Below are 20211 nucleotides of genomic sequence, written 5' to 3' on the forward strand. Positions count from 1 at the left end.
CTTGTCAAGGCGCCGGGAGAGGGTCGCTGAGGCACGTTTCTACGATGCGCTGGCAGACGAGGATTCTGCCGCTGCTGGTCACCGTCGTGGCCGTGGCCGTTCAAAGAGGCTGGTGGCTATGTCGTCGGCACCGCTAGCGAAGGCTGCAGGTCAAAGGGGAGGCCGGGTCGGCCGGGTGCACCAGCTGTGCAGGGCCGGTCGAAGCGCAAAGGGCTTGCACTGACAGAGGGGGCGCGGCGCGGCTAGGAACCTGAAGACAGTGTGGCGTCCGATCCCGGCACGGTTTCGACGAGGGCGTGCAAAGGGAGGATGCGAAAGGCGCCCGGAGACCGAGAAGGACGAGGAGGAGGAGGAGGGGGGAGCAGGCCGAAGAGCGGCGGCAAAGCGGCAGAGGTGAGCGATGGAAGAGACGAGGAGAGGGGGCGAAGGGGAAAGCCGCTCCACTCTGGCAAAGCTGGGCTTACCTTTATGTAGGGCCCGAGGAATGGGGGTACGCAGCGTGGCTGACAGCGTGCGAAGCGGGCCGGGCCAGGCAGAGAGGGCGGGCAGCTAGGCTGGCGCTCGAGGAGGCGTGTGAGGAGGCGACGCCCAGGAACGGGAGGTGGACCCTTCTTGTCTAGGGCGTTGTGAAGGCTTGCCTCGGGTGCGTCTGTCGGGGATGGAAAAGGGCAGGCAGAGGCAGGCGAGGCAAGGCGAGGCAAGGCGAGGCAAGGCGAGGCAAGGCGAGGCAAGGCGAGGTAGAGCGTGGAGACGAGGGAGGAGGGACGGGGAGGCGCAAGGCAGGCGCTTGCTTGGCGGCCTCTGGACTGTCTGCTGCTCTGGCTTGCCGTGCTTGCTTTGCTGCTGTGCGTGCGTGCGTGCGTGCGTGCGTACGTGGTTGTCGAGGCAGGCCAGGCAACTGTTTGGCTATCTGCGATCTGGTGGGTTCAGGCTTGATGTCGGTTGGCGGACAGACGGCGGGCTGCAGGCAAGCAGGAGGGGAAGGGCAAGAGCAGGGCAAGGGAGAAAGAGGCAGGGCGGCGGGGGGCCGTAGGTCAAGGTCGAGGTCCAGGTCCAGGTCGAGGTCGAGGTCCAGGACCCGGGAGGAAGGGGCCAGGCAAGGCAGGGGTGCCGGGAGCGGACGGCCGGTGGAAGAAACGGGCAAGCAGGCAGGCAGGCAAGCAAGGGCGATGCGGCTGGCATCGTGAGCGTGGGTACAGCCAGGCCAGCCATTCAGGCAGAGAGGCCAGGCCAGGCCAGGCCAGGCCAGGCGACGCAGGCCATTCAGCCACGCCAATGGCGACGCACGCATGCATGGCAGGGTCGAGGTGAGGAGCGAGGAACGGCGTACGCCGGTCGGTGCCCAGCCTACCTGCCGCCTCTTCCTACCTGCTTGCCTGCTTGTCTTGCGTTGCGTTGCGTTGCGTTGCCTTGGCTTTGCCTGCCTGCCTGGGACCTCTATTCATGCCGCCGCAGACGCGACAGAAGCGGCGTCAGAGCCGACTTCGGTCTGCCGGCCTGTCTCTCTCTGCTCTCTCTCTCTCTTTGCAAACCTAGTCGGCGCCGTGCTCGCTGCTTGCGCTTGCTCTTCTAGCTGCTCCATTTGCCGCTGCAGAGGGTGCCGCACGTACTCAACGGCTCTGCTTCAAGAGGACCACGGCAAGCTGGCCACCAAATTGAGCGGCAGTAGAGCGTCAGAGCGCCTCTTTGCTGCCGTCGGAGACGCAGACCGGAGTCAGAAGGAAAGGCAGGCAGGAAGGGGTGGGAGAAAAAGCCAGGGATGGGGGGCGGCAGCAGGCAAGCCAGAGACAGCGGCGGAGGCCGAGGCAACCCGCGGAGAGAGAGAGAGAGCCAGCAAGAGGGCAAAGGGGCAGGCAGGAACGAAAGAAAGGACGCCGGGCGTACGGTCGAGCGAGAGAGCAAGCGGAAAGAAGGAGCGGCAGGTGGGCGTAGGTTTGTCGGTACGGACAGCCAGGCCGGCAGGCAGGCTGGATTTCGGGGCCTGGCCTGCTTATTGCGAAATCGACCTCGACCTCGACCTCGAACCCGGGACCTGAAACCTGGGGGGGTGGGGGCGCTGGTTCGCGCTGCCGGCTCGAGTAACACCGTCGTGTGTGCTCGCGTGGGTGTGGGTGAGTTTGGAGCGGCAGGCAGGCCACAGGGCGGTTTTCGCTGCCTGCCAAAACGGCCGTCGAGCCGATAGAAAACGGAGCAGGCAGGCGAGCTTGGCCTGGCCGTGCTTTTTTTGTCTGGCCTGGCCGCGGCGGGACCATACAACATGACGACCGGCTCGACCTCGTCGTCGCCGTCCATTCGGGTGGCGACGCCGTCCTCAAAGATTTCCAAAGCAGCGGTGCGGACAGGCCTGTTGGCTGGCTTGCAGGCAGAAGAGGGTTGGCGACGGGCAGGCAGGCGCATGCGTAGTGTGTGTGAGAGAGAGGGGTGGACAGACGCGGGAGGCTAGGGTCCACGCAAGGGGTTGTCGGCCACACAGCCCCGACCGGCGAAGACCAACGCACGCTCCGTGGTGGCGGCCGCCGCCCTCGAGCACCATCGCGGACGGCAACGCGCCGACGAGACAGACGAGCGAGTCGAAGGCAAGCCATGCCGGCCGGGCCTCAGCTGAGCAGCTTGGCAGCCGGCCTTACTCAATAATCTTCCAGGACGCTGACTGCTGGTCAAGGCGCGGGGCGATGAGAGGATGGCCCGACGTGGTCCGCCACCGCTCGGATCGCGCACTCGCGCCGAAATCTCCCTCGGTGAGCACACCCCTCCGACCCCCTTGAACCCCCCTCTCTCGCGAACAAAGCGGACCGGGGCGATCGAGATTGAGTTGCCAGATAGACTCACAACTCTACCGGCAAGAGATCACCCTCCGGCCCTGGCTGTCTCGAGCAGATAGATCAACCTTTTGTGTGGCTTTGTCCCGGACCGTCTCCCTCGACATCCTGCATTATCCACCTCTTTTGGATCTGCAAGGAGGCCATCCCGTCTGTTCCTGGAATCAACAGCAGGACGGAGCAAAGGCAAGCAGGCTTGCAAAGGCGTATACACACGACAGTGAGCTACAACGCTACCTCTCGTCCCGGTCCCCGTCTTGCCTTGGCTGACGAGGTCACCGACACTGGTCAGAGTGTGGGTCCCGCCCCTTCGAAATCCGACCATCGATCGTCACCATATGTGAGTCTGTAGAGCCCGTGGCACAGCTAGACCGCTGTCTCGATCAGATGGCTTGAAGTGACTTCAGTTCATAAGCGGGACAGGGCCGGTGCCATATGAATAATAGCCAAGCCACGGCACGGGCCGTTTCGTCGTCTCTTTGACAAGACAGGACCGGGGACCAAGTTCGGGCCCCAGGTGGTCCGGTACGCCGTGCGCTTGCCCGTCGGCCGGGTCTCGAGTTCAGTACGCCCACATCTCGGTAAGTTGGTGGCCAAGCGGGCGTAGGACGGCGGGTGGTTATGTTACGTTACGTTGGATCCTGCTCAAACGCGCTCATCGGCGCAACACGAACAGGTACAGATCCCGAAGACGCTGAGCCGGGCGCCACGTCTGCTTAGCTTCCTCTTTCCGGACCGAGTCGAGGCGACAGCTCCGACAGAGTCAGGCTCAAAGTGACAGCAGCATGTACGTATGTGCAACGGCCGCAGTCCGGCCTGTCCGACGTGTGGTTGCTGAGCGGGTACGGTGGTGGTGATGAGTGTGAGACAGCGCAGCAGGCGGCAAGCTGCGGTCGGGGTACAGGCTGCCTGGAGCACCCAACGAGCCCCTCGTCGTACAGCAGCTGAGCTCCACGCTGCTCGCGCGAGCGAAGGTACGAGCGTGCGTGTCTGCTGCATGCAGGCGACGCCCAAATGCGGTGAGGCGGTGGCAACGATGCCGACAGAGGACAACGGGCGACAGGTAGGTAGATCGAAAGATGGCCCAGCGCAGGCCGCAGGCCGCAGGCAGCAGGCAGCAGGCCAAAAGTGGCCAACGCCGGCCGACACAACATCGACCGGCTCAGCTCCGCCCAGCCAGCCAACATTGTCGGGGCCGGTTGCCGCGATCTCACCACCATCTTTGGCCGGCCCCGCTTGCTTTATCCGGCAGAGACGGAGTGCAAAGCAGCAGCAACACCGCACAAACGCCGTCGAGATCGTCAACGACCCAGGCGTTGAGCCGCTCACGACAACACAACACCTACCCATCGCGAAGTCTTATTACATGAGCACATCATCTCAGATCGGAAGCGGGAAGAGTCACGGAGGCCAATCGGATTTGCACAGCGGCCACAGGATGGGAGGATGAGAGGATCAGGCAGTGTGGCGTTCGGTTCGGGCCGAGCTCGAGCGAGGAGAGCACGTACGAGCGGCGCTGCCCTCTTTTGACCCACGCGGAGCGTTGATAAGCAGGCCGGCGGTTTGTGGCCAACGAGACACTTCTGCCTGCCGCTGACGATCCCTATCATCCCAAGTCGCCGGGATGCCCTTTCAGCTTCGGCCGGAACGAGCCCATCTTGATCGTTCGGCCTCCACGGTCAAGAAGTAGCGAGGGCAGGTGCTCCTCGAACGAGCACATCGACAAGCAGGCTATGACCATACGACGTCTGGGTCGGCATCGCAAGCGAGAGCAATCTCGTTTCCGTATCGCCGTCTCCACCACGCACGGCTGCCATGTGCTTAGCTTCGCTCGCCTTAGCTTGGCTCTATCGAGCTTCTAGCTCGTCGCTTGCCCAACGAAACGTCCACGCCGCCTGCTTCTTCTCGTTTGACGCCCAAACCAGCAGGTCCCGGGATCGGCAGACGAGCCGTAGCCGGTCTCGGTTAAATTTCGACGTCTCGCGAGCTCACCCGACCGGCAAAGTGAGTGTGGCGGGCGGGCGAGCAGGTTGGCAGAGCGAGCCAGGGCCACCACCTCGCCGTCGCCATCCCCATCCCCATCACCTGGACTGCAGAGATGGGAATTCTACGAGATCACCGTCTTGCGGGAAGAGGTTTGCAGCCGCTGCAGACGTCAGCCTGGCGTGGGCACACCGCTCCTGGGCCGTCTTTTGTGGCCGTCACAGCCCGCTAAGCCACGTCGCGAGCTCACGGCGACTGCTGCGAACCAGCCGCAGCATGTTCCCGCTGTACGCTCGGGGCTCGACTCGACTTCGCAAACCCGCGACTTGCTGCAAACGGCCAGCCTTTCCCGCCACCTTTTGCTCAAAGGAGGCGCCAATCTGCCGCCATCTGCATACTTTAAGATTGGTCCTCCGCGTGCTCAGACCCTCGTCGGGCACCCAGCGACATGGTTATTGCGTAGCCACCTGCTCACCGCCTCACCAACATGAGCAGTAGCCGGTACAGATGACTGCATGTACATACAAATTGGCACTCTGAGCTGTATTGCGATGCGCATCTTCGTACACACGAGGGCCGAGAAGAAAGACGTCCGATCAATTGTGGCGTCGAAGCGGACACGGGTCGTTTGCTGCATAATTGTCTTCGTCTCGAGGACGCCGCGTCCAGCCGTCGGTGTCTTTCGATGTACATAAGCCCTTGCTCGAATGGTCGTTGATGTCCTCTCGACGCAATGGCCAACCCGTGAGTAGCTATCTGTGACAAGCCGATCAAGCGCCACTCTCTCTGTAGGTACCAAGATATGGGATTGCTCCTCGGTGTTTGACCATGCCGCGTGACGGGCATGCCCGACGAGCAACCCGAACCTACGACGGTCACTCTGCAGCCAGGAAATGCTCTGCAAGCCTCGGGAAAGAGATTGGCGATGCAGTGCTGGCTCATCCAAGCCGCACCGAGAACATCGCTCTTAGACAGAGATGCTGAGCCCACCCATGCCTCTACGATCTCCTCCCGGCAGACCATGCAGGGCGTGATGGCAGCCGAGTCCAAGCCGGTTGATCATCGGGAAACACTGGATCTACGAGGACGCCTGCTCGCCCATGGCATGCCTCCCGGGCACACGCGTTGGTCGAGATGGCTGATACCCTTGCCTGCCGTTGCACAGGGGCAGGAGCGGCCAAGCAGGGCAAGATCCCCCTCGGCAGGTCCGCGGAACCAACAAGGCTTGTTTCCCTGGCAACATTTCGCCAAGCCACCACCCACTATTTTGGGTACATACCGTAGAGACTCGAGGACAAAGAAAGAGTTAGGTAGGCCGCGGGCATGGCGAGCGAGCTGCTCGTAACTTTGTTCTCTTCTGTTGCTGGTTCAGCGGGCTGGCGATTCTCGCCATGGTGGCGTCGTTGACGAGCAAAGATCAACCGGCAGAGGCAGAGGCTAAGGCAGCACCGCCATGGCCGATGGATGAGCCTGGCCTCGTCGCGCCACCATGAACCACGTCGATGGTATCGTCACGACCGGGAGGCATCGGCGTCTTCGCTTCCCACGTCGCTCGCCGTTTGTCGTACTGTACAGTACCCCACTCGTCATATCGGCGAACCGGGTCGAGGATGGCGTGACGAGGGCATCCTGATGGTGGCATGACACCGGTACTGAGGTCGATCGACATGCTGTATGCATGGGGCACCACCCGTGCTGTCTCCCTCTTTCGACGCAACGAACAACCAAGCTCCAAGCGAGCATGCAGGCCGACGTACGGCGTGCTGTAGCCTCATCGAGCAGCACACGTCTTGCCTCCATACGCACGGCGCCGACGACGTTGTTCTCGGCTAGACGTCGCCTGCCACGCGGGTCTCGGGGGTGCTCGGTGAGCAGACAACGATGCCATGCGATGCGATGCGTTGTACACGCGCAGCCACGACGACGAGGCCGGGTCGGTGGGTGGCGCACCTCTGACGAGCCTCCTTTTGCGCCCTCATGCGTCGTTGGGATCGCGCAGCGGATGACAAACACATGATGCTGTATGGAAGAGCGAGACACCGTCGCTGCTTGACGAGCGGCGGGTGACGAGGTTTGTGCTGGACCGGCCAGTTGATGCCTCGCCGCCTTTGCCGGCGACGGCCAGATGCCCCTCGCCCCCGTGTTACCCAGTTGCTCCGGGACGGTGCGGTGCGGTATCGTCGTTCGTCTCGACATCAACGCGGCCCCTTTGACACTCCCGAGGGAAAGGTACGGAGGTGGCTTTGCGGGTCTCCCGAGCGCGTCGGGCGACAACCATGCGGAGATCGTCTGGTGCCTTTGCAATCGAGGGGTCGTCGCTACGTCGGCAGCAAGAATGCGACATGGTGGGTGCTCAAGTTCACCAGGACTGGCTCAGGGGACATACGGCCTGACCATGGCTATGGCCGTTGCAACCCACCCCCGCGATTGAACCCGCTCGCCGCTCGAGATCGCCGCAATCGCCACCGGCACCAGGTGAAAGCGTCGACGCAGCAGGATGAGAGGGAGCTCCTTGCGAAACAGGGCAACGCCGTCTCTCTCCGCTCGAAAATTGATCTTCCCGCCAGAAACCGCATCGCAGCTCCGACCCAGGACAGGAGGTGAGGGGTCATGGGAAGGGCCAACTGGTATGCCGACCGGGATACGAATCAACGGCGAGCTGGAATGTCATCGAGCCAGAGACGGCGTCGGCGGTGGCGGACAAGTCCCACCAACATCCCGACACATAGGTCCCAGGGGGTTGGTTCGATCAGGGACTTCTGGGCGCGATCCCGATGCATAGCAAACCGGCCCGCAGTGAGGAGATCGGATGCCCAAGACGAGATTGACTTCTGGACCTCCGCAGCCCTGCACTGTCTCTCTCTGTCTCCTCGCTCGCCCCGGCGTGAAGCTGCGATGCGATCGAGTTCAGGTACAAGAACGACGTCGGCGACGACCGGCGAGAATCCAGGCACAACAATAATCAAGCAGCGAGGGGAGAACACACACACACATACGAAGATTCAATAAAGGCAAGGGGGCGGACCGCGGACCTGGGCACCAGAGCGAGCTGCCATTCCACGCCTCGTGGCAGCGCAGCGGAGCGCCTCGTTCGCCCATTCCCTCGTGGCGGTGTCCCGCATCGCGGCTGGGGATCCACGGAGGCAAGCCCGCGCCGCGGCACTGGTCCCGATGCTGCGGCGGGCACTTTGCTGCTTGGTCGTACGCAAGCCAAGGCAGAGGGCTGCGGGCAGCCGGTCGGGACCCAGAGCTGCCAGGGGGCGTTGGAGGCGTAAAGGCGCGGTGGTCGGGTGTGGTTTTGGTACCCTGTACCTGGCCTAGCCTGCTTGCTTGCTGGGCTGGTGCGAAAATTGCGCGCGGCATGAGGCTCTCAAAACGTGGCTTGCAGACGGGCGGGTAATCAGCCAGCAGAGCGTGAGAGACGAACGGCGACGGGCGTCTCGTCTGTCATCGAGCAAGGACCACCCTCGTCGTCGTCGTCGTCGTCGTGCGTGTGCCTGGACGGTGGAAGTGGCCCTCGCCATCGTCGGCGCTCGTCCGCGCGGTCATCTAGCTGGCCTGGCGTGGCCGGTCCATCTCGCCGATCCAGACGATGCCTGCGTGGGCCCGCGCGGGTGCCATCCCATCGTCGGCCTCCGGATGGCGTCGGTGCGACCGTACGTGTGTCCCTCAGGATCGAGGGTCAGCCTTGACGAGGCCAATGCATCGCTCGCTGTGGAAAGGAGAAAGCTGTGAGCGGCGGCGATGCGGGCTAACGAGGCGGGCAAGACGAGCGACTTCCTAGCTGCTTGATAGGTCGTCGGTCGGCAAACGGGAGGCGGGTAGCGGAAGAAGACCCTCTCCACGCTCGCTTTCGCCCTTCGCCCTTTTTGACGGCCATTTCTGTGGTGACAAATTAGAAGAATCCGCCCGCCCCCCGCTCGCAGCCAACACCCGCCACCACCACCACCACCACCGTGACCGTGTCTTTGCTGGACCTCAAAAGGCGGAGCGTCCACTCTTTCTAGGCCCACATCGGTCGTCTACTGCTCCTCGGCTGACCTCTCGGCGAAGCGCGCACAGATCCAACATGCTGGCCACCTCCGCGCGTCGTCGCCTCGCCTTGGCGGCCCTGGCTCGCTCGGGCGGACCAAAATCCCTCGCCTCCTACCTCGAGGCCGCCACCTTGCCCGGCTACGGCATCGCCGCTCTCCCGTCACGATCCTACAGCTCCAGAAACGGCGATAGCGCTCAGAACAACGCAGAGCAGAGCGGCCGAAACGCCGCCGAGAGCGCAGACAAGCCGCGCATCTTTCCGACGTCTCGGGCGTCCATCCGGCCCAACCCGCACGCCGCCCCTCTCTTCGCCAACACCAAGAGGACATCTCGACGCGATGGCAGCGAACGAGGCTCGTCCGCTTCTCCGCAAACGCCCACTGCCTCTCGATCCAGGGAGCTGCTGACGCTGCGCAACTCGACCACCGACCCGGCCCTCAAGCAGCTTTACACCGAGCTCGGCATCGCAGTCGATCGCAACAACGTGGCCGGCGCCATCGACATCTGCGCCAGCATCAGCAGCCATGTCGCCGAGAGTCCCTCGTCGTCCTCTGCTCCCGCCCTGCTGCCCGAGGATAGCCTACGCGGCGTCTACCATCTGCTGCTCCAGTGCTTTGCCCACAACGCCATGCTCGACGAGGCCATGGGCGTCCTGACCGATATGGAACGCTGCGACGTCTCCCCGAATGTGGAGACGCTCAACCACGTCCTCAGGGCGGCGGTGCTGGTCGGAGACGAGGAGGCCATCGATGCCATGCTCTCGCGGATACGCCAGCTGCCCAGCATCGCCCGCCCGGTGGCGCCATCTCCAACGCCCGCCGCACGGCGTATCAAAGGCAGCAACACCCTGCAGGCCGCCAAGGACCTCTTTTTCGCCAGCCCTTCATCCCGAGCGAGCAGCGTCGAGCCTGCTGCCCCTGCGCGAGCGCCGATTTCCCCCCTCGGCGCCGAATTCACGCGCAACTGGACCTCGGCCACGTATCAGCACATGATCCTCTCGGCCAAGGCGTCGCACAACGCCGAATTCTGCCTGGCACTGATGGCGGCGTGCCTCCGCGACGGCGTCGCACTCGAGCACGAGGCGCTGCGCAACGTCATCGCCGTCTGCCTACACGTGCGCGAGTTCCGGCTGGCCGCCGAGCTGGCCAACGAGGCCGAGCGGGGTGGGCTGCGGGATCACAGCGAGGAGGCTTCGTCCTCGGGCACTGTCTCGCGCCGGCTTCCGCCGAGCCTGTGGATGAAGATCCTGCGCGCGTGTGTCGATGGTGGCTACATGCCCGGGATCGAGCTGGCGTGGCAGAAGGCCGTCGTCGACGGCCTGCTTGTGCCCGAGGAAGGGCTGGTCCTGGGCGCGCTCAATGCGGCGTCGAGGGACGGCTGCGCGCCGTTCTGCCTCGTCATGCTGCGGCACCTCTTCCCGGGCATCGACGACCTGCTGCGGACCGGCCGCTCGGGCGCCAAAGGCTCTGCCCTGGCCGCAGGTGGGATCCTGCACGAGTGGCACCTATCGCCGCTGTTTGAGGCCCAGTGCAGGAACCACGAGTACGGCGAGGCGATCAAGACGCTCTCAATCATGAAGCGGCTGGGCCACCCGATGTCGGAGAGCATGAGCGCCTGGATGTCGGCGGGCTGCTACCAGGACAAGGACATGCTGGACCGCGCGGTCAAAGGGCTGCTTTCGCTCGGCCGCAACCGCGACTTTGGGGTCAGCACGTTTGCCGTCAACGCCGTCATCGGCGCGGCGGTGTGGAACGGCAACATGGACCTGGCCATGTCGATCTACGAAGCCAGCTGGGATCTTTTCGACGCAGACCAGTCGAATCGCGCCGGGGGCGGTGCGGCCGATGTGGTGCCGATGCACAAGAAGGCGCAGGGCAAGGCGTCGAAGTCGGTCGAGAAGAGGAAGGATCAGCAAGACGCGCTCCAGGCGAAGCAGCCGCAGCGGCCGGAGGTGCAGGACGGCGGGGTCCGTGTGCGACCGGATCTGGGCACGTTCCATCACCTCTTCTCTGGGTGCATCGACATCAAGGACCGCGACCTGGGCGGGCGTCTGATTGCGGACCTCAACGCGCTGTCGCTGCAGCCTACGGTGCTGACGTACGAGCGGCTGGTGCTGCTGTGCCTGACGCAGGACTCGTACGAGGACGCGTTTGGGTTCATGGAGCAGGCCAAGGTGAATGGGCTGCGCCCGAGCCGCAAGAGCTACGAGGGCATTCTGCGCAAGTGCTTTAGCGTCAACGACGAGCGGTGGAGGCTGGCGCTCGAGGATATGAAGGAGGCCAAGATGTACCCGAACCGCAGCCTCTGCCGCCAGCTGGGCATCGAGGAGCAGGTGTGGTGGCCCAAGGGGACGGCTGCCGCGATGCCGCGGCGAGTCTAGGCGACGGCGAGTGGATGGGGCGTGGATGGCAATGCGAAAGAGCCTCGATGGGCTCGCCGGCCTCTTACTACTGACGTTGGTCGGACAGAGCGAAGGTGTGTGTACGCCGTGCCGACTGCCGACTGCGGCTGTCTGTCCGTACGTCTGGCGTCCGTCTCGCCTGGCCGGGGCGCGCCGAGGTGGCCCTCGTCTTGCTGGCTGCTGCTGCGATGGACAGGCCAGGTCTTTCTCTCTATCTGATCCGAGCGAGGCGCGGCGACCCAAAGAGGCCGACATGGTCCGAGCACGCGGGCCGGACGACGCGGCTTCGAGCGCCTCGAAAGTGGAGTAAAGTCGGAAGAGGCAGCGGCCATCGCACCCTCCTCCCTCTTCAGCACCATCACCCCTTCACCGCACTACCTCCTATCGCCCACGTATTCCTCGACAATCTCAACCTCTCACTGCCCCCCTTAGCATCGCATTCACTTCACACCAGCCCCGCGGCACACTCACGCTCAGCTGCGCCTCACCAGCTCGTCGCCGCCGCCGCCGCGCCTCCTTTCGTCTCCGTCTTGGATCCACGACGCCTAGCAGCCATGCCGACCCAGTAGCCATCGTCGGTTGCTCCCTTATCTCTCCCTCTGCGCACTCGAGGCAGCTGCCGACGTCCTCCCTGGTCGAAGCTCGACCGTCTTGGCAAGGCGTGGCGCCCTGCCTCGTCGTCGCGCTCACCATGTCGTTTGTCAAGGCACCTCTGCGCTACCTCTTCAATAAGTCAGTCGAGGCCGCCTTCAACACTTCGGCATCCTCCCCCGCCTCTTCCACCGCCGGCCCTTCGGTCGTCGACGCAGACACCCAGTCCGACGATGCCGCCTTCTACCGGCAGCACCAGCCTGGCTTCTCCCAGAATCCCGCATCGCGCCACGCTCACAACGCCGTAGGCGGCAGGTTCAAGCCCCAGTACACTGCCCCTCTCCACCACCCTCACGACGATGCGGAAGCGCAGAGGCTCTACAACCACATACGCACCGTCGCCTGGTATCTCGATGCGTTGCCCCTCCTCGGCAAGGGCCTGCCCTTCAACCTCGGCGTCGATGTGAGTACGGATCCTGCGCCTCGCCTGGCCCATCACAACGTCAAGCTGACTGCGTCCCACCGCTCTTTCTGATGCTTCAATTCAACCCCTGCAGTCCATCTTGGGCTTCATTCCGGGCCTCGGAGACTACCTCGGCCTCCTGCTCGGCGTGTACCAGATCTATCTCTGTTCGCTCTTTGGCCTGCCGATCCAGGTGCTGGCCTGGATGGTACTCAACGTCATCATCGACTGCTTCCTCGGGCTCATCCCCCTCGTCGGCGACCTCCTCGACGTCGCCTTCAAGGCCAACTTGCGCAACCTCAAGTTCTTCGAGGACCACCTACGCCAGACACGTGGCAAGTGCGGCGCCGGCCACTTTTACCTCGAGTTCCCTTCCAACGGATCCTTCATCCCGGCGCGCGACAGGGGCCAGCGGTCTGGAGGCTGGTTCAGCTGGCTGACTGGCAAAGTGCCCCAAAGGCAGGAAGGCAGCACACAAGCCCGAAGCACAGCCACTGCCGCCTACTCGATGCCGGCCGACACTTCTTCGGCCTATCGGCGGCGCGCTGGACCATCTCCAGCAGCTGGACAATCGGCTTCATGGAGTGATGGCCCGCCTGCCGTGCCGCTGGCGCTGCCAAGATCGCTGGCCACGCAGGTTGACGATGCCCTTGCGGAAGCCCACGCACGGACCGATATCGGGATAGGGGCCGAGCTGAGCCCTACCAACGAGGAGAGCTCCGCCGAGGCGCAAGCAAAGGACGAAGTCGAAGGCTATTCGATACCGGATGCCCCGGTTGAACAGTCAAACACATCACAGCATGCCACCGAACCGCAAGCACTCGCCCCTGGCAGGCTCCGCTCCGCCCCCTCCTTCGAGTCGCTCGAGGTCGAAGAACCGCAAGGCGCGAGCAGGAGGCTGCACAGTCCAGGAGCATCGGCTGTGATGGCGACTTCGCCGGGAGTCGTCTGCCCGACTGCCTCGATCGACGCCGAGTGGTTTGTCAGCACTTCTCCCGAGGAGCGAAAGGGCAGCGCCATGCGAGAAGGCACGCAGCAGCGACATAGGGACCGCTACGACAGCGTGTCGGACGCCGGATTTCGCAGCGAAGACGACTACCTCGCCGGCACCAGCCCCGAGTCGGTCGCGGTGCATCGACGCGGCCACGACCCCTTTCTCGACCTCGGTGTGGGGTCGGCCCGCTCTTCGCTGTCGCAAAGCCGCCGAGCAGGATCCCGGAGTGATGCCACCCAGGCTTCGGGCCTGAGGGCCGCCAGCAGCTCGAAGAAGCAGTGTCCGTCTGCGCCGGACCTCTCGGACGACTTCAAGTCCGGCGGCAAAGCCCCGCAGCGCTCCTCGAGCCAGCAAGGACGCCGCAACGTCTCGTGGCACGAAAGCCTATCGCGTCCACGCAGCAAGCAGCAGCATCACAACCCCTTCTTCGAGCAGGACGAGGAGCAAGGCGACGCAGACACAGTGACGGCGCGAAGCAGCAGCGGCCTGGCGTCGCGGCGCGATCGGCGGGCGGCCGAGACGCGGGCGCAGTGGCGGCGGCGGCGGACGATGTACTTTGTCGTCTACTCGGCCATCTTCTGCGTCGCCTACATCACCTCGCTAGACGCCAACACGGGCTACCTCTACCTCAACTTCGCCTGCAGCGAGTACGGAGCGCTGGCGTCGTTCAGCACGGTGGCTATCGTGCAGCAAATGATCTTCGCGGTGGCCAAGCCGCCGATTGCCAAGCTGTCGGACGTCTTTGGCCGCGCCGAGGCCTACGTCCTCTCGCTGGTGCTCTACGTGTCGGGCTACGCCATCGTGGCATCGACGCGCAGCCTGCGCTCCCTCATCGGCGGCATCTGCCTGCAGTCGGCGGGCAACACGGGTGTCCAGGTGCTGCAGAGCATCATCATCGCCGACACCACCACCGCCAAGTGGCGCGGCCTGGTCATCGGCATCGTCAACCTGCCCTACCTGATCAACTTTGCCGTGGCCGGACCCCTGGTCGACGCGGTGATGCGCAACGGCAGCTGGAGGCTGGGCTACGCAATGTGGACGGTGCTGGTGCCGCTGGCTGCTACGCCGCTCCTCGTCACGCTGGCCGTCGGGCAGCGGCGAGCACGGCGGGCAGGCCTGGCCACGCGAAACCCGCTGACGGGCAAGGGGTGGACCGAGGCGGCGCGCGAGCTGGCGCGCGAGCTCGACGCCGTCGGCCTGCTCCTCTTCACGGGCGGCTGGATGCTGATCCTGCTGCCACTCACCCTGGCGGGGCATGGCGAACGGTCCGAGGGCGTGCCGCCGGTGCTCCTCTTTGTCGTCGGTGCGGCGCTGCTGGCGGGCTTCTGCTGGTGGGAAACCAAGGCGACGGCGCCCATCCTGCCGTACCAGTTTCTCGCCAACCGCGCCGTCATCTGCGTCTGTGTCGTTGGCATCCTCGACTTTGCCTCGTTCTACATTTCCTGGACGTTTCTGTCGGCCTTCATCCAGATCCTCAAAGGGTGGGACCAGACGCGGACGGGCTACTTTGCCACGACGCAGAACGTCACGTCGACGGTGACGGGCATCGTCGTGGGCTCGCTGATGGCCATGACGCGGCGGTTCAAGACGCTCCTGGTCGGCGGGCTGGTGATCCGGCTGGTGGGGGTGTCGATGATGATCCGGTATCGCAACGCCGACGACTCGACGTGGATGCTGGTGCTCTGCCAGCTGCTGCAGGGCATCGGGGGCGGGTCGATCGCCATCACGATGCAAGTGGCGGTCCAGGTGACGGTGCGGCATTCGGACGTGGCCATCGTCACGGCCCTCGAGCTGCTCACGACCGAGATCGGGGCGGCCATGGGCAGCGCGACGGCGGGGTGGATGCTCAAGTCGTACCTTCCCGCCGCGCTCGCTGCGCACCTGCCGGGCATGGAGAGGGAGGAGCTCGACGCCGTGTACGGCTCGCTGCAGGCGGCGCTCAAGTACCCGATCGGGTCGGCGGAGCGCTCGGGCATCATTGCCGCCTGGGTCCAAGTGATGCGCTACCTCTGCATCACCGCCACCCTCGCACTGCTGCCCGCCCTCTTTTTCGGCATCGCCATCCCCGACACCCACCTCCCAGACGTCCACGGTGCTGCAGCGGCAGGCTCAGTCGGGGCCACGGGTGCGGGCGGCGCATCATCGCACAATCACCATTCGGGCGGATCCTACCACGCTCGCACCAAGCGGTCGTCGAGGTCCACGTCGAGGTCGAGATCCAGGTCGAGAACGGGTCACGCGCATGCGGCATCGCACTCGGCCTCTGTATCGCCGGCGCTGACGAGGGAGACGAGGTCATCCTGGCTCGACGGCGACGGCGACGGCGACGGCGTCGATGACGAGCAAAATGTCGACGAGACTAGAGGGACCCGGAAGGAAGCGGACGAACGCAGACCGCTCCTCGCTTAGCCGCACTCCTCCGGCACGGGACGAGATGGGACGAGGCGGCATACGATTACTCAACGACCGGACATTCACGCAGGCAAGCAGGCACAGCCATACAACGAACGCAAGGAAACCCTTCGAGGGAACATTAATGCATATCATCATCGATTTCGACGACGACGGCGGCGGCGCGAGCAGATTGAGCATTTGAGATTGAGCACGGCAAGGGAAAGAGGAGCGAGGTGCAGCTGACATCCAGCAGATTGTCCATGGGAAGAAGGGCTCGGCAGGAAGGTCAAGGAGCGGACGACGACTACTACGACGACGACGCCGTTCTTCAGAGACCGAGGCGCTCCAAAAACATGCTGGCGAACCAGTCGACGCCGGGCGTCTCGACGACGACATTGACCAGTCCGACTGGATCCTCGTCGTCGGCCTTGCCGTTCTGCCGTGCCTTTTTGGCGTCGACGCCGTTGCTGCCCGTGGCCGAGTGCGACGGCTCGTCGACCTTGGCGATGACGCGCTCGGCGTGCGGGTCGTCGAGGGCCTTGTTGAGGCCGGCGAGGTTGTTGAGCCCCCTCCGGTCCACGACGCACATGCCCCGCGTCACGTCGCCGCTGCACTCGACCCTGAACCTCCTCAGGCTGTGCTTCCACCCTGCGCCAGCGCCACCAGCTTCCTGCTGCTGCTGCTGCTGCTGCGACGAGGGACCGACGACGGGCACAAAGACGGCGTGGGCGACGGCGAGCGGGTCGTGGGCCTGGAAGAGGTCGTGCTTGTCGGGGTGGAACTCTTCTGGCGTGGCATAGCCGTTGGTCACCATGCGTGGGTGGGTGAGGAAGGTCGAGATGTAGCGTTCCAGTACGCTCGGATGCGTCGTGCGTTCCAGCTCGGCCTCGGCCTGCGGATCGACGGAGCAGCCGTGCGGCGCCGTGACGAGGCGGCTGTAGGGGATGGTGTGGTAGCTGGTGATGTCGAGCGGGATCAGGTCGATAGGCAGGCGCCGTCCGTTGAGAGCAGGGTCGAGGGGCGCCTCCTCGAACAGAAACCGGGCCGCCCAGGGGTCGGCAAAGGTGTTGAACTCGGCCACGGCCGACGTGTTGCCGGGCACGTCTAGCGCACAGCCCATGACCGAGATGCCGCCGACGCGGGCAAAAGTGGCGGGGTCCTGCTGGCACGCCAGGGCGAGGTTGGTGAGGGGTCCGAGAGCGGCAATGCGGACGGTGCCCTCCGGCTGCTCCCTCAGCACATCGAGCATGACCTGGCTGGCCGACCTGTCCGTCGGCGCAAACGGCAAGGGCGGCGAAGACGGGGCGGGGAAAGGGTCGTCGGGCAGAGAGTGCAGGCCGCTCAGTCCGTCGCGCCCGTGGAAGTAGCTGGCAGTGAATCTCTGTCCACCCAGCGGCTGCTCGGCGCCGAGAGCGACGAGGATGGGTTCGGCGTCGGGGCGGAACGAGACGAAGCGGTCCTTGACCTGCTGGGGCGTCGAGGCGTCCGAGAGGTGCTGCTGCAGCACCGCGCCCGTCCGCAGCACGTTCGAGTAGGCATAGTCGAGCGTCGTGTTGCCAAAGGTGAGCGTGAGGGCCTTGACCGAGACCTCGGGAGAGGCGAGTGCGAGGAGAATGGCCAGCACGTCGTCGACGCCCGGGTCCGTGTCGATGATGAGAGGCGTGGGCATGATGTGTAAGAGAGGCCAGGCAAAGCGCAGCGGTGGGGGTTCTGAGCGGTCCTGAGATTATCGCTCTAGAGCTTCGAGAGAGCAAGGGGCTGTATGATGTTGGTGGTGGTGGTGATGGTGGGGATGGGGGCCGTGGCCGTGGTGCCGATGTCGAGGATGCCGGTCGGGGGCGAGGACGAGAAGATCGAGCGCACCGGCCAAGTCCGATGCCAACGGGCTTCCCCCGGCTACCCGCGGCTGCAGCACCGGTCTCCATCCCGGCCATTTCTTCCAGCCAGACGGCAGCAGGGTCGCCCATCAAAGCCGCGCCTCCCCCTTCCCCGCAGGTCCGATCGCCTTTCGCTCGTGCCCTTCTGCCCCTCTCACACATGCCATCTGCACAGCCAACACGCAATCACACCGATGGAATCGTCTCGAGTCGTCGTTCCTTCCTCGTCTCTACAGAAAGCGTCAGAGCAGAAAAGAGTCTAGGGGTTTGCAGCGCGGAGTCCGGCATGCACCCTCTCTACTTCTTGAGCCAGAGCGAGACAAAGTCCTGAACGGGGAGCGCCGTGAGCGACTTGTGGTCGGTCAGGAGCGACACGAGCTTGTCGCTCGTCTGCTGGTCAAAGTGGCCCTGGAGGTGCTTCTCGAGCTTGGCCTTGATCAGCGGGACGGCCTCGTCGCGGCGGCGGGCGTGGCCGACGGGGTAGTCGACCGAGACCTCGTCGAGGACGGTGCCGTCGTTGAACTCGACAGTGACGGCGTTGCCAATCGAGCGCTTCTCGGGGTCGAGGTACTCGGTGGTGAAGCGCGGCTCCTCGGACACCTCCATCTTGTTGCGCAGCTCGTCGATGCGCGGGTCCTGGGCGGCCTCGTCCGAGTAGTCCTCGGGGTTGAGCTTGCCGTTGAGCAGCGAGACGGCGGCAATGTACTGCAGCGAGTGGTCGCGGTCGGCGTAGTTGTTGAGCTTGCCCGACTTGGAGATGATGCGAACGGCGGCCTCCTGGGTCCTGATCGTCACCTTCTTGATGTCGTCAGTCGACTTGCCCAGCTTCTTGATCTCGTTGTGCAGCTTGATCGAGGCCTCGACCGCCGTCTGCGAGTGGAACTCGGCGGGGACCAGCTTGAACAGCACGTTCTCCATGACGTACGACGTGTAGGGGCGCTGGAACTTGAACTCCTTGCCCTTGAACAGGACGTCGTAGAAGCCCCAGGTCTTGGCCGTCAGGACCGAGTTGTAGCCGCCCTCGCCCTTCTTGACGAGCAGCGCAAGGTTGACGGCGCGCGAGCAGGCGTCACCGGCGGCCCACGACTTGCGCGAACCGGCGTTGGGGGCGTGGCGGTAGGTACGCAGCGACTGACCGTCAACGAACGCCTGCGAGACGACGTCGACAGTCTGGTCGCGCGTGTTGCCGAGCAGCTTCGAGACAACGGCGGCCGAGGCAACCTTGACCAGGACAACGTGGTCAAGGCCAACACGGTTGAACGAGTTCTCGATGGCGAGGTTGCCCTGGATCTCGTGGGCCTGGATGGCGGCGGTGAGGACATCCTGGACAGTCAGGGGAGCCTTGCCGTTGGCCACGTTGGTGCGGCTGATCCAGTCGGCGACCGACAGGATGGAGCCGAGGTTGTCCGAGGGGTGGCCCCACTCGGCGGCGAGCCAGGTGTCGTTGAAGTCGAGCCATCGGATCAGGGCGCCGTTGTTGAAGGCGGCCCGGATGGGGTCAAGCTCGAAGTTGGTGCCGATCACACGGGCACCGTTGGGGACGACGGTTCCCTCGACAACGGGGCCGCAGATGGCGGCAGCCTGGGGGAACTTGAGCGCCTCCATGGCGCATCCCAACGAGTCGAGCAGGCAGAGGCGGGCGGTGTCGTAGGCCTTCTGCGAGGTGATCTCGTAGTTGTGCACGTACTGCAGGGTGACGGGGAGATGGGCAGCAACAAGGAATCGGATTCCAGAGGATCAGCTCCCTGGAAGCGTCGGTCGGCCAGCTCGCAGCGAAGCTCAAAGTTCTCCGCTGAACATGACCGCGCTACTCACGTCGGCAATGTCCTGGAGGACCCTGATCGACACAAGAGCACGAGGCGGAAGGGAAGGATGCGCCGCAGAGCAGAGGGAGCGTCAGTCGTGCTTGTTCCCGGCTGCAGGCGACCCTCTTCTGAAGGCGACTCTGATTATCCGCCGCTGGCATCCGAAAGCCCTTTCTTTCGAAGGCAACGAATATTGGCAGAGGATCGGCAGCGCAGCACAACTCACTGGTCAGGAGGGGGTCGGACATTGTCCTCGCCCTTTCCGATACCGGCGTGGCCAGCCATGTTCCTGGCAGAGGTGGAGAAGGCGGCGGAGGCGAGCTTGGAGGCGGGGGCCTTGGCGATGCTCTGCTTCTGGGCAGCGGCGTTGCGGAGGGCGACGGCGGAAGCTCGGGGGACCGAGGTGGAGATCGAGCGAGTCGAGGTGGTGCGGAGGGTGGATGCGAGGCTAGAGGCAGAAACAAGACGAGGCATCTGCGGTTCGCGGAGGCGTTCGGGATTTTCGAGGTGGGCAGGAATGAAGCAGCAGCAGGAGAGCCGGGGGACATCAGGCGGCACAAAGGCACAGAGGGAAACAGGCGAGCGTGATCAGCTACCTCGTCCTCTCAAACGCCCGAACTTCCGCGAGACAGCCTCGCTGCGATCAGCGACCAAGGCTGCCACCTTGACTGCGATGCTCCTCGTCGTCATCGGCGACCAGCGCAGAGTAGGGCAGGGAGCGGCAGGAAGCGGCAGCAAGGGTTGCGCAAGGAAGGGGGGCAGAGCAACTCACGATCTGTGAAGGAGCTTTCCACAAGCTGGGTTAGGCGGGGGAAAGAGGAGCGGTGTGAAGGAGCGAGGATGGTTGGT

At 64.4% G+C, this 20211-nt stretch overlaps 4 protein-coding genes across 4 annotated transcripts; 2 read left to right on the forward strand and 2 right to left on the reverse strand.

Annotated features, from left to right (window-relative positions):
- Positions 1-8871: 8871 nt before the first annotated feature.
- Positions 8872-11217, forward strand: PFL1_03017 (uncharacterized protein; the record flags this gene model as incomplete). Its single annotated transcript, XM_007880534.1, has 1 exon — positions 8872-11217. One exon carries the CDS (start codon positions 8872-8874, stop codon positions 11215-11217), a length of 2346 nt encoding a protein of 781 aa, XP_007878725.1.
- A 712-nt stretch (positions 11218-11929) lies between these two features.
- Positions 11930-15695, forward strand: PFL1_03018 (uncharacterized protein; the record flags this gene model as incomplete). Its single annotated transcript, XM_007880535.1, has 2 exons — positions 11930-12292; positions 12387-15695. 2 exons carry the CDS (start codon positions 11930-11932, stop codon positions 15693-15695), a joined length of 3672 nt encoding a protein of 1223 aa, XP_007878726.1.
- A 313-nt stretch (positions 15696-16008) lies between these two features.
- PFL1_03019 (uncharacterized protein) lies at positions 16009-17349 on the reverse strand (the record flags this gene model as incomplete). The annotated part of the gene is made up of 1 exon (XM_007880536.1): positions 16009-17349. One exon carries the CDS (start codon positions 17347-17349, stop codon positions 16009-16011), a length of 1341 nt encoding a protein of 446 aa, XP_007878727.1.
- A 505-nt stretch (positions 17350-17854) lies between these two features.
- On the reverse strand, positions 17855-19836 carry PFL1_03020 (uncharacterized protein; the record flags this gene model as incomplete). The annotated part of the gene is made up of 3 exons (XM_007880537.1): positions 17855-19243; positions 19373-19394; positions 19589-19836. The coding sequence occupies 3 exons, from the start codon at positions 19834-19836 to the stop codon at positions 17855-17857; spliced, it is 1659 nt and encodes a 552-aa protein (XP_007878728.1).
- Positions 19837-20211: the final 375 nt, after the last annotated feature.

This window comes from Pseudozyma flocculosa, assembly GCF_000417875.1.
Source record: "Pseudozyma flocculosa PF-1 unplaced genomic scaffold scaffold00009, whole genome shotgun sequence".
NCBI lineage: Eukaryota > Fungi > Basidiomycota > Ustilaginomycetes > Ustilaginales > Ustilaginaceae > Pseudozyma > Pseudozyma flocculosa.